Raw genomic sequence first — 14,105 nt, 5'->3', positions numbered from 1 at the left:
ACAGAGGAGCCTGATAAGCCTGATAAGCATGGGGTCACAAAGAGTCGGACACGACTGAGCGACTTCACTTTCACATATATATATAAATCTTTGAATGTTTGGTTTGTTGAAATTAGGATCCAAAGTCCACACACTGCATGTGACTTTTGTATCTCTTAAGTTCCTTTAAATCTAAAGTAGTCCCCTCCCCTCCCCTGCTTTTTTCTTTAAGCCACTAAGTTCTTGAAGAAGGTATATTTTATAGTAGTCTCTAAAAATTCTCTAAATGTCAGGACTGATTAATTGGTGGGGATTGCAGGACAATTAGGAAAAGTGAGAAAGAAAGACAAAAAATATTTGTATCAGGAAGGTATTCAGAGTAAGGTCATGTTGCTTAAACATAAAAAGGTCCTGATTTTAAGAGAAGGCATAAAAACCAGAACTTTGCATATTAACCATGGAGTCTCACTGAACGGTGACTCTAGGATCTGAGAACCATTACCTTTATTCCTAATGTGCAGTCACTGTATAACAAATGAAGGATTCTGGACTGTGGTGTTGGATTAATTCCTGTGAAATCTATAAAACTGGCACTATGAGTATGTGTTTGTATATATTATCTACTTCTCTATTTTTCACCTGAAAAACAAACACAACTCCATAAAAAAGGTACAATCAAGTACACAATCCCAGGGTTAGAATAAGATGGCACAGGCTCCTTTACAAAAAAAGACTACGTGCTTCTCCTCATTAATTTATCATTTAATATAAATGCTGACAGAAAGCAGATAAAGACCTTGTAGACACTTTCATGTATTTACAAACCAAAAGGCGAATCACCTCCTTCTACTTGTTAAAATAATCCTTTTATCTGCAACTTGTGGGAGTCTTAAACACTAATTTGGAGCAACATGAGGCTGAGTCAGTTTCCAAGATAATAAAGAAAATGACACCATTTTAACAAAAGTGGCAACTTTGGTATAAACAGCATGCACACAGGTTGAACAAGATGGCCTCATCCTCTCAAAATCCTGCAACAAATAGACTATGTACTTACTCAAACCCAGCATTTAGCTGTCTTAAACATCTTTCTATTACTACTTTTTCCCACCTCACTTTTTTGAAGGCCATTTAAAAATTGAACATATAAACAGATTTTTAAAGAGAGAAAAATGGTCTACTTCAAAAACGGGATTCTTCTTTTCTATTCCCAAAGAACTTCCAGAAGATAACGTCTTTAAATAATAAGATTTCACAGTTTGCCAGATGCTAGTTTCACAGCTTGTGAAATTCCAACTCATTATCTGCCTTCACTTTTTAAAGAAAAGTTGGAAACACTTGGAAAAAGTAAAATTTCACAAACTTTAGCAATTTAAAAATAAGCTGTCCCTTTAAGGCTCAATATTTTTAATTCTTAACAGGTCAGTGAGGCAGGCAAGGAGCCAAGGTAAGGGGAAAATAACAGAAATGCACAAAAACTTTTAAAAATTATATTCTGTCTAGCACTAATTTAAGAACAGGAGACATAAATTTTCACTATTCAAACTGGAAATGATTTCATGGTCATTTATACCCTGACTCAAATCTCATGGGCTCCTTTATTAACCTACATTATTTTTGTCTTGTTAAATATACCTCTGCAGGGCACAATCACATACAATCAATACGATTGGTAAATTACACAAGCTCTATCCCAAGCAAATATGCATCAATATTAAAAAGTTATTTAAAACAAACAAACAGACAAAATAAAACAAAATAAAATCCACCCAAAAAGGTGATAATGACTGCAGAATGTCTCGGGGAGACTGGTATGAGCCTAAAGACCAAATTGACTATAGTCAGGGGGAAAGGGGAAGAGAGTAACAAGGGGAAGAGACCACACACAAGAAGAGGAATCTCACAACTGGAAAATGCTGAAGTGGGTGAAAGATTTTGTTCATTATCTTAATTCACCTTTTCCATTTCTGTTGTTCTAAAAAGTCACAGATTCATTATAAAGTAAAATAATCAAGCCTATGGATCAGTGGGGGAACAGAAAAAAAAAAAAAATCAACTTTTTTTCTCTAAGTTCCTTTCATTCCCAGAATGTAGGAAGAAGAGAAAGGATGAAGAAGAAATAAAGGAAATTTAGGCAACAATACACCTGGAAAAAGTAGCTCTCAGAACATGTCTTAGTTGAACAGAGGATGTAAACATGATAAGCAAAAGCTTAAAATGCCTTGAAATCAGAGGAATATTTTACACGGTGGCTCAGATATTACTGTGAGAATGGCAGTCAATTAGTGGATAAAGATTACACTAATAAATGGTGATTTCTAAAAAAAAAAAAAAGGCTACCGATTATCCACCCAATAATTTGCTTCCATTCTTTTCTTGATCCTTTCATACATCAGCCGGAGTTGGAGTAGGGGGCCACCTGACAGTTTCCAGTTATAAGATGACTCTTGAGTGTACAACCTAGAATGGATGCCAAAGACTTGTGAGCTCTGTCTAGTTAAGAGTTTAAATTAAAAACAAAACCAAAAAAAAAAAAAAGAAAAAACCACACAAAAAACCCCAACTAGAAACAGTGAGACCTCAATACAAGAAAATAAATCACCTTATCTAGTATATAACATACATTAGGATAACAAACTCCACAGGATTTTATTTTTCTAAATACATATTTTGGACACAATATTTTGTCGTGAAGCTTATTTTAAATTCTCTCTTGGGTTATTGTGCCTTCTTTTCTTTTGAAAATAAAAGTTATTAATCTTGGGATGTTCTGCTCAGGAATAAAGTTTAGGGGAAGTTCAGTGTTTGGCTGAAAACTCACAAGCTCTGTAATTCCAGTGGTGAGGTTAGTCCCTTTATCACAATAGGATTTCAAAGGGATCTTTACCCACTTTGTTCAGTGCAGTATTGAAAACTCAACCATTGGGAACATATTTATTATTAAAAGGTGTTACTTCTTGGTGGTGGCAGTTTTTTTATTCTTAAGTAAGGTTGCTGCTAGTGTTACTATCAGTTAGAATCTAAAACATGTGAAAACATCTTTAGCAAAGAAAATCTTAAGAATCAAATTGTAAGCTGGCATTTACTACAATTAATAGTGTCTTTTGACAAGAACATCTTTCTTTTTCCAAATGGCTCAGGAAAGTTGAAATAAGAATTTTAAAAAATGTATTAACTGCAATCCACCTGTAATTCCCAACAAGTAATTTCAGCAGGAAAATTTCATAAAGCTGAGTTGAAACCACAAATAAATATAAAAATCATAGTTGTCCAAGGCAGAAAAGTAAGCATACAGGCCAGCCAAATGGGCAGTCAGGTAAAATAATGACAGCAGTCAATCCCTAATGTAGAACGTAAAACATGCTTTAGTTCAGAAGCCCTAATTTTTACCTACAAGGATAGGCAGATTTTTCAGGGAAGATAACACCTTGCAAACACAATAATCATCTATCATCAATATCAACAAAACACAATTGAACTTTTAGGGTAAAAATCTAAGTAAACATTGCAGTTAATTTCCAGACAGGTTCTTAACTTCCCCTAAAAAGTAACTGGGCCTTTTAATGACATATAAAACATTACAAGTGCTTTTCACAGACAGAGTTGATACATAAAACCTTTACTCAACTCTTTAAAATGAGCAAAAAGAAAGCAGAAAAAAGATGGTTAGATCTCCATCTATCACCATTTATATATAAGGAAAAGCAACTGAGTACTCTTTTATCTTTAGTGAAAAGAATCTCTTTTTCTCTGAATATAATCCAACAGGTACAGTTAATTATTTTTCACCAATCACATGTTCATGGATTCTTTTACTCAGTCCTAAGACTTGATCATAGTGACAGTAGATTGTCCTATAGGCACAAGTAAAATAACAAAAATATAACAAGCTATCATGACCAGACAATCTCAGTATATGGGGGGAGGAACTGTTTACACAAAATACTGTAAAAGATGACATTCATGGCTTTAGAAAAACTGATGGATTTTCATTACTTTTATATTTTATAAGGCCAGCTAACTTTAAGAGTTAACTTTAGATACATCTCCCTACACAGTATAATCAACTCATGAGTACTAAGAGGTTTCACAATCAAAATGGCTACTATTTCCTCCCAAACCAAAACAGAGTAAAGCACAAGTCTTTGGCTCTCCTTTAAAGAAAACAGCAGGTTACCATTCCTAACCAGACCTTTGTTTTGCCTACCAGTAGGGCAAATACCACATTTGTGCATCACTGAGTAATAACACCATTAGAAAAGGCAACTTCACAGAAGTTATTGGCTAAGCGAATTCATTTGAATGCTCTGTTTTGAGGCAGCAAACTGTCACTGTTGCAGATTGGGGAGGGCAGTGGGTAAATCAAGGGAAATTTGCAAGACAGAGAAGGGCCAGAGAAAAAAGAAAAACAAAAACAAACTTTGAGCTCCAACTTTGAAGACCTATGGAAAATCTGATGGAGTTACATATTCAAGATAGCAAATGAGAATCATACCAATTTTAGGTCTTTCAGACCAAAAAAAAAAAAAAAAAGGGAAAGACTAGGAGAAGGAAAGGGAAATAAAATGGGAGAAGGAAATTAGCCATATTAATGCTGTATGAAAGATATTTTTATACATTCTGAGTAGTTAAGTATTTTGTAGCTGGTATTAAAAATAGTGTGTTACTATTTAAATATTACTAGAAACCTATAACCAATTTTTCTTTTGATTAGAAAAGTAACAAGGAATGTATCTTTGGTCATGTCAGCCTCTGTAAGTCACCCAAGACACGGCAGCTACTGAACTTATGACAGTATCTATAAGTAAGGAGAAAAAACTACACATAGGTCAGAAAATTGAGTCTAGATATCTTATTCTCAGTTCTTCTACCCTTTTCCTAAGACCCACTGAATAAAGAAAAGGTCACAGTATTTTTATACTCCGGTTATAATAAAATTATGGTGTTATCCAAACAGAACTGAAAGCAATGCTTATTACTCCTACCTTAACCCTTCAAAAGTGTTCACTTTCATCTGAGATGTCTGAGTAATGCCTTTTAATTCAAAAGAAATTAACATTTGAATAAGTAAAAAGCCTAAAGATGGTATTTCCTATCTGACTGACTTCACTGTTTTAACTGTCTCTGGGAATAAATCTAAGAAGCCAGAAAAGTCAGTATCTTTCACAGATTTTAAGAAAAAAAGCAGTTAAAAAGTCAAACAGTTTTGCGAAAAAAGGCCATTTACCATTATAGGCTCATCAGTGACAAAAAATATCACAGGGAAAAGGAAAAGAAAGTAATAGAAAAACAAAATTTTTGGAGGTTTTATTGAATTCCTAAAACTGCTTATGAGCACTGGAAAAGTTATAAGAATTTCCACGAGGTAAGGCAAAATAACTAATCTTAAATGGGACAATATACCTTCCTCTTGCTGTTTTACCCATCCAGATTTCCTCTCAAGGGTGGGGTATTAGAGAGGTATAACTAGAATTAAGGCTATAATTTAAGAGATCCCCCATCCTCACTCCATGAAAATACCTTAAAAAGAAAGACTATTTTAAGTCAGTTCAAAACAGTGGCTTTTCTGGTTTTATTCAGAATAGGAAAACATAAATTAATCTCTCTTTCTACCTAGCTTCAAAATCAAAATGGTGAAAGAATGAGTGTATTTGAAGGAAATAAACAAGAACAACAGAAGTTGAGTTATCAACAGATACCCAAAATGGAATTTTACTTTTACTCCATATTTCAACAAAATTAACACCCATAAATTTCTTTTTAATACCAGAATCATTCTGAATTCCACACTGAACCAACTGCTCCTAAAATTTAGGAATTATCTAACATGTCCAAAGGAGAAATAAGATCTGCCCAAATCTGCCTACAGAAGGTTAGAGGCCAAGAATGTTGCCTTTTATGGTTAGAGAGAGAAATTAAAAATCTCAGGACTCTGTCAGACATAAAATTTCTCTCCTTCTCCTCCCCAAAACAATAAGTACTTAAACAGTAAATGGAAGAGGGTTTTAAGCAAAATAAAACAAACAAAAACGGCAAAAAAGCAAATGTCTTTTTAAAAAATAGGAAAATATGGATATCAACTGATAAAATGCCTCATCTTCATTCAGTGCTTCTACCTCCCAATCAGTCACTTTATCGCAACAGCTGCGCTCATGCGAAAAAATCCATAAAACATACCCAATATATATACAGATATAGCTATGTATATATGTATATATATAATATATATATATAAATTTTTATTTAAATAAAAAAGAAAGCTCGAATCCCAAGCCAATATGTGTATATCAAATCCTTGACCAGCCAGGTCTGTAGGGCATAATCAAATTCAATGTGAAATAGTATATAAACACGGTGCCTTGACTGGGCAAATTAAATAATTGCTACTCAAAAGAGTGTTCTGTTTGGACTCTCCTACTGGTAGGCAATGGCAGGACTGTATTACCCTCCCCCCTCCCTTACCCCCCATTTGTTTCATTTAACAGTACGATAAACACAGAGCTTAGACTGAGGTGGTTATGACCTCAGCAGGAGTTACGGGTTAAGAAAATAAGAAACAAGAAAAATACAAACTCTTGCTTTTACCCAACCAAAGCAATGCAGTAACTTATTACATAACCAGTGCTTTCTGTTTTAGTAGTATAATCCAGAAAGGGAAATTTCTAGAAAATCAGGAAAACATAGGGATACAGTGGGTGACTATGTCAAATAACCCCCACTAAACACATTTTATACAGTCTTAGTTCAGTATAGACATGTGGCATCAGAATATGTGCAGCAAAACTAAATGAGAAAAATTATTCCTTATTCTCTTCAACATTTTCATGAAGAGTCTTTTCAGTATAGTGAAGCCAAGACTACAAAAATTGACTTCTAGGTACTTACTAACTACCTACTTGTGCTAATGATTCCAAAAGCCAACTACTGATCAATTTGTAAACTATCCTTAAGATTCAGGCAGTTCTCATTTGCCAAATCTCCTTGAAAGCCAGGGGCTCCAGTATATAGGAATTTTGTACTTTTGGTTTTCGAGAGTAAAACAAAACATTCATCGAAATAATGTAGCTCTTCTCATTTTAAGTTCAATCAAGCGTTGAGCAGTTTTAAAACATGGTGGATTGTCCTGGTTTTTGAACATTCTATGATTTCAGAAGTTCAACTTGGAAAAGCATTGCTATGAATTTCCAGTCATTAGCTCAATATAGGTAATAAACTAAATATGTATTTTCAGTGCTAATAAATTATAGTTCATCCTTAAAATAATTTCCATTTAAATCTAATCAAGCAGTCTAAAACTTACTTGGATTTCTGATTCCATTAAGAGAATGAAAGCAGTTCATGATATGAAAATGAGGTCTTCAAAAATTAATTGGTAATTATTTATCTGAAAAGCTGAAATAAACACAAAAACAAGAAATAAAGCCTTCCTGAGCAACAACAAAAGTTTTAATGCCATATGAAAAACCTCCCTACACATGAAGCTTGCGACCCAGAAAGAAAGCAAATTATGGCTTCCAAATAATGGCTCTTGGAAAAGTTGGTTTGCTGCACATTTTCTAATAACTAGTCTATGACTATTTTTCAAGCACCACAAAATTCTCAGAAAGGCCGGTGCTTTTAGTCTGTGGTAATTTATGGGGTTGTGAGAGTTGGAAAGGATTGGGGGTACGGAATTATACACTGGGTATGTAATAATACCAAAATACAAGAAAAACCTACTTCATTAAGATCATACAATTAATCAAACAGAGTGTATATATAATATCTTCTTTTTTTTTTAAAGCCCTGGATCCAAGGCGTCCAAAGTTATTAAAATAAAGTTCATTCACAGAACAAAAACAAATTTAATCTGAATTCCTTGCAGATACTGCTAATTTTCTTTTTCTTTAAATTAAAAAATGCATTAATGTGAACTATGTGCAGGGTTTGTTTTTAGTAGTGGTGTTTGTGCACATTGCCTCCGGTGCTTTTCCTGGATTTCTCTGACCACTCTCAGAGAAAGGTTTAGAAGTTATCTGTTCTCCTACCCCTTTGCCCCACAGATTGGTTAGGAGCAGAAGATAAAAGTAGGACTCCTCATATTTTAGGGAGTAGAATTGGATGTAACTCCTGATCTCTGGGAGTCATTATTGTCCCCTCCTCCCTCAGGGTCCTCTGACAGGTTCAGAGAGCTGGTCTTGTTGGACAGGAGGCTGATATTCTCTTGTGTCAATGCTGATCCATTAGGCACGTCACTGTTAACAAAAAAAACAAAAAAAGAGTTGGAATTTTCAAAGAGGAGAGAGAGAAAACTGATTATTAGCAGAATAAAATCAACAGGGTCTTTCTATATAGCACTATGGAAAATACATGAATGGCTTTCAAACTTTAATTTATAGCTCTATATCCATGCTTTATGTTAGCATATGGGTTGGCAAACCAAGACAAGCTAGGTGACTGGTTTTTGTTTTGTTTAGCTGCCTGTTTCTGTAAATAAAGTTTTACTGGAACACAGCCTGCCCATCTGTTTACATATTGTCTATGGCTGCTTTCACATTACAATGGCAGAACTGAGTTCCGACATGGATAGTAAGACTAATAATTTTAAATATTCACTATTTGGCCTTTTAGAAAAATGCTGACCCCTGCTTTAGCAGGTTTACTAGGACAAGATAACACATGGATTTTAACAGACAAAAACCTAAGCCTGGAAGCAACAGAGTATTAGAAATTGTTGTTGTATATCATCAGGAAGGCAACTCTAGACTATGAATTAAAAGCCTCAAAGTGCCCTAGTTGCAAAATATCCTAAGGTGCAAGATGTACAAAGAATTAACTACAATATATTTTTTGCAGGGTTGTTCATAATAATTGATATGTATTCTTCTGTACCTGTAGATGAGTAATGGGTGATATGGATAGACCAAATTAAAAACCGGGATAGAACAGGGGTTATGTGGGTGAAAGAGGCTAACTGCCTGCACACTTAAGGGTATATATACATCAAAATGTTAACAACGGTTTTAAATAAATTGTAAAACAAGGGGAAGAAGGAGATGGAGGCAGAAAATTTCATTTCCTGGATATTAATAGATAATTCAACTTTGACTGTTCGAAAATAAGGTTTATTAACTCATTTTTGTTGTTTAGTTGCTAGGTCATGTCCAACTCTTTGTTACCACATGGACTGTAGCACTCCAGGTTCCTTCTGTCCATAGAATTTTCCAGGCAAGGACACTAGAGTGGTGTGCCATTTCCTTCTCCAGAGGATCTTCCAACCTAGGGATCGAACCTGTGTGTCCTGCATTGGCAGGCAGGTTCTTTACCACTGAGCCACTAAGGAAGCCCCTTTATTAACTCCCAAATTTATGAAAAAATATTCTTTTCTCAATGTATACAAAATAATGATACTGTAAAAATCAAATTATATTTATGAGAGTGCTTCTATCATGACTGTATGAGACTATATGGAAGTGTCCCATTCTTTACCTGAATGTCAACGTAAGGTCCTCAGCTGGAACCTTATTTTGTGGTTCTGGTTGTCCATTTTCTGCTTGCTTACTTGTATTCAATTTGCTTTTCATGTCCAGAGAACACTGGTTCTCCTTTGAAAGAAAAAAGAAATAAATTTGATTATCTTCTATTTAACAGTGCTGATGGAGGAGAAATCTGTTACAAGTAATACAAAGTGATGAACAGAAATCATATTTAGTTCTGTAAAATGAGCAAAGAAACAGGCAGATTAAAAGAACAACAACACAAAAATATAATGGAGTATGGTCCACTTGCTCATCATCCAAAATGGGCAATAAGGGGGCGATGTCTCATGTTAACATTGGAAAATCTCACAGGAAAACTGATGATTCAGAAAAATCAAGTCAAAGTATAGTAAGTATCTATAATACACTTATTGAAAACAGAAAAACAAATAAGCCCCATGTATTTCCTTTAAAAGAATGTGAAAACTATGCAATAACAACAAAAAGAAATAACAACTACTATGCAATCTGAAGGAATGTTTCAATCACCTAAGATTCAAAATTTACTGAAATGAGTGTTCATGTACCGTAACATAAATCCTAAGCATATCCGTGGATTCAATTCCACAGGAAAGAATATGCTGATAGCATTTCATTCATGACAAAAAACAAGTCATCAATAACTTAAGGGCTGTGAAACCTAGAAATGTTACTTGGTAATATACCTTTGTATAACATGTGAAGTGAAAGTCAGTCGTGTCCGACTCTGTGATCCCATGGCCTACATTGTCCATGGAATTCTATAGGCCAGAATACTGGAGTGGGTAGCCTTTCCCTTCTCCAGGGGATCTTCCCAACGCAGGGGTGAACCCAGGTCTCCCGCACTGCAGGTGGATTCTTTACCAGCTGAGCCACAGAGAAACCCAAGAATACTGGATGGGAGTCTATCCCTTCTCCAGCAGATCTTCCTGACCCAGGAATCTAACCAGAGTCTCCTGTATTGCAGGCAGATTCTTTCCTAACTGAGCTTCAAGGAAGCCCTTGGATAACATAGCACTGCAAAAAATGCCATCCCCTCTGCTTCCTTAATCAACATGTTTAACAGAAATTTAGTAACTTTCAAGTAATCTCCCTGTTTTCCTTGAAACTTTATTATAAATACAGAAAACTAAGAGAAAAAACACACTCAAACAATAGATAACTTAGAAGAAAAGTGATAAAGTAAGAAGGCAGTCCATCTTCACAACACTCTATGTATTAATCACTCATTTTAGCCATGGGGTGATGATTCTATATCTCTAGATGATTCTAGAACTCTAGAGCCACAAGTTCAGTGACACAACTACACACAGGGTTTCCTTTTACCTTCCCTCTCTCTTTCCACAGTAACACTTACCATACTCAGTTCCCGGGTTCTCTTCCCAATTTCCCTTTCCACCTGGTGCAGTTCCAAGCTCAACTGCTCACTTGAGATCATTCCAGGCCATTTTGGAGGTGGTGGTGGTGGGGGCTGTGACTGGCCTGCCAAGGTGTTCGCCTCCCTCTGCAACACCAGTCTGTTACTAACAGCCTAGTGCATAAAGCCAAGCACATACACAGCTCAACACATTTCACACCATGCACAGAATAACCAGGCCTGATTCCAGACCACAGCCTTAAGTAGCTTATTACTCATATATATTTGAAATAAAAATGATGCAACTATAAGGCACTTTTTCTTTGAATACCATTTGAATAAAAAAGGAAAAAGATGGGGGATTTAAACTTGGTGAACAGTAATTTAATTTTTGGTTTAAGTTACTCTTCTTTTCTTATTTAAGAGAGAAGTCAACTATAAATGTGGGGGAAAAAACTATAAATGTGCTTTTTTTTTTCTTTTTTAACTGAATTTTCTCTGAAATAAATTCTATAATTTCTTTCAATGAAACTTCAATGACGACAAAGATTTTTAACCACAGTGAGTTAAACAATGCTGAAATTTTTTGGAACAGAAAATCAGTCTAGGAAATTTCAACTAAGATAATAGCAAGGTAAAGAATTATATTTTATGAGGTTAAAGGTCCAAATCTTTAATAACTAGTTACCTGAAGATGAACATAATAAACACAGCATTCTTTTTTCTTACAATAGGAATTAGCAAGAAGTTTTGGACCAATGTAAATAAAGCAATGGAAAAAGGAGACAAACATGAATACTATACAGGTTTATACTTCTAAACTTTATCACTTACACAAGAGTATAAGCCAGCACAAGCTCAAAAACAAGCAAGCAAACACACAAAACATCCTACCTATTGGTCTTGCTAGTAAGAAAGTCTAAGACAGAATGAGTTAGAAATTTACTTCCAAAGCAATGCCTTACATATTATTAAAGATCTTGGTAGAAAGATAAAGACTAATGTTCTAAGAGTATCTTTTTCTTCAGAATAGAGCAATGCATTCATCACTAGAATGTCTTTAGTTTTTCATATTCAAAGTCAATGTTCTAATCCAAAGGATAATATAAACAAAACCTAGTCTTCCTGATGTGGCACTTAAAGGACTTCCAGAATTTTTTGTCTTCTGACATTCTGTTTCTCTTAAGTACTAGACAGCACGGTGGAAAGAACACTGAACTTGGAGTATGAAGACTTGGGTTCATGTTCAATCTCTGTGAAATGCATATCCTTCAACCAAAAAGGGAGGAAAATACCACCTCCCAATCTATGTGTCACGAACCCGTATGGGTCAAATAAGATATGTAATGATAATTTATAAAGTGAAAGAACTATATTAATGAAAGGTGTTATTATTATATAGAGGATTTTTTTTTTTAGGTCAAAGTTGTGAGCTTCTACTAATACTAAGGAGTAAAAGAAGTGAGAGAAATATTTAAAAATTAAAGAAAATGTAAGAAATTAAAAACAAAATTTAAGTTAAAAGCATCTGTTGATTAAAAAACTATATAGTATACCCTCAACTTAAATGTGTTATCAGGGAATATAAACTCCTTTTATATATTTTATTTAATATTTTGGATAATCTAGGAAATTTAGATTATCTAAAATATTACACAGTATTAAAATATAAAAGCTTATATATAATATATAATAACATATAAAACATATAAAATATGTTTTCTATTCTCAGATAATAGAAATTCTAAATTTCCTAAAGTCTGAAAACTTCAAAGTATTAAAATTCTTTGAAAAATGGACACCTACATAACTCTTAAGAAAAAGACTTTAAAGTTTGAGGTTCATTGAACCTCAAAAGTTCCTTTTAAAATCTCTTTGAGAATGCTTTAAAAATTGGAATATCTCTAAGCTTGTACCTCTAATCCACGTAGCTGGGTCTGTTGGCTAATTTGATGGTTTAGCTGCTGTAATTCTAGTCGTAGCTGTTCCCTCTCAGCAGACGGAAGGGGTTTTCCATGACTAGCCACTTCTGACATAGATATTCTCTCCCTTTTGTGGGAAGAAAAATGTAGAATAAATTTTAAATTTTATTAAAAACAAATACTATTGACCAGAACAACCAAGCAAGCTGAGTAATTTTAAAGTTTTGTAAAAGTAATAGGAATGACGTAATACCTCTCACTGAAGTGTCCCTGAGAAGGTATGTTTTGATGAGGTGAATATGGAGGACCTCCCCAGCCACCATGGGTTCCATATGGACCATAATCTGTAAGAGAGTAATTTACAGTGAAATGATGCAATTCATAGATTTGATTCTTCTTTTCAGGTAGTCACAATCTAAAAGTCAAAGTTATATTCTGTACAGTTATCTTCAAAGATGGCTACCAAAATGGTAATAGGGTATTGATGTTAGTTTTTTCCCCACTAAAATATCAGTCATTGTAATTTTTCCTTTGGTATGAATTTTTTAAAAATAACATGTATTATTTTAACAAAAACAATGAAACTATTAAAAAACACAAAGGTTATCCTCATATACAGACATTTTAGTTTATACCCCTACAATTCCCCAGGTTATCATTACTTTTCTACAGGGCTAATTCCACAGAAAACTTTGAAGACTACTGCCCCTGAAGATTATGAAGAGCACTGATGGTAAATAGGGAGAAGGTAGTGTTGGCAGTTGTGAATACGAACCCTCTAAAATCTGATTACCTCTGAGATTCTTACCTGAAATGTTAACAGATTTTGTGGGAGCTCCCTGAGGTGCCATAGCCTGCATTGGGCCAGCACCCTGATATATGGTTTTGGAAGTTCGAGAAATGGCACCAAACCGAGATACTGTTGGTCGGTCTCCAAATGGGATGAGATCATCATCACTGGTTTCTGCTGCTCTTCTCTGAAGGTCCAATCGCTGGTCTCTCATTCCTTTACTCTCTACATTCTGAGAAAAAATGAAATGAGAAACCCACCCTTCACTTAGATCTCTAACATAATTTCCTCTAGCTCTGTAATAAGGTTAAAATACAGTATAATGTTTTTACTGGTAAAGACTAAAATCATTGCTTGCTTTTAGTTGTCATATAAAACACTACCTTTTGAATCTCTGATCACTCTTTATAATGGTATTTTTTTCTACATCAGAAATATTTTTTACATCATTATCCAGTATACATATATATATACACACACACACACACATATATATACATATACAAATATATATATGTATAATTCAAATAGATATAAACATTCTTTAAAAATATGTGCCA

The 14,105-nt window shown here is 34.3% G+C and overlaps 1 protein-coding gene across 3 annotated transcripts in view; it reads right to left on the bottom strand.

The window, feature by feature from the left end:
- Window positions 1-5,659: 5,659 nt before the first annotated feature.
- RC3H1 (ring finger and CCCH-type domains 1) overlaps window positions 5,660-14,105 on the bottom strand; it is a 76,266-nt gene continuing 67,820 nt past the window's right edge. For 2 of the 3 annotated variants that reach the window (XM_055419209.2, XM_055419208.2), the window contains exons 15-20: window positions 13,564-13,777; window positions 13,009-13,099; window positions 12,750-12,882; window positions 10,834-11,007; window positions 9,448-9,563; window positions 5,660-8,213 (exon numbers count right to left, since the gene is read on the bottom strand). In XM_055419209.2, the coding sequence (XP_055275184.1) occupies window positions 8,063-8,213; window positions 9,448-9,563; window positions 10,834-11,007; window positions 12,750-12,882; window positions 13,009-13,099; window positions 13,564-13,777 (879 nt within the window). In that variant the 3' untranslated portion in view covers window positions 5,660-8,062. The remainder of the gene's footprint in view (window positions 8,214-9,447; window positions 9,564-10,833; window positions 11,008-12,749; window positions 12,883-13,008; window positions 13,100-13,563; window positions 13,778-14,105) is intronic. The other variant, XM_055419210.2, reaches the window with a different exon arrangement.

The sequence above is a fragment of the Moschus berezovskii genome, chromosome 17, assembly GCF_049115385.1.
Source record: "Moschus berezovskii isolate FMDL1 chromosome 17, NW_MosBer_1.0, whole genome shotgun sequence".
NCBI classification, from domain to species: Eukaryota; Metazoa; Chordata; class Mammalia; order Artiodactyla; family Moschidae; genus Moschus; species Moschus berezovskii.
The sequence above is the reverse complement of the archived record's forward strand: the minus strand, read 5'-3'. Positions and strand labels throughout refer to the sequence as shown.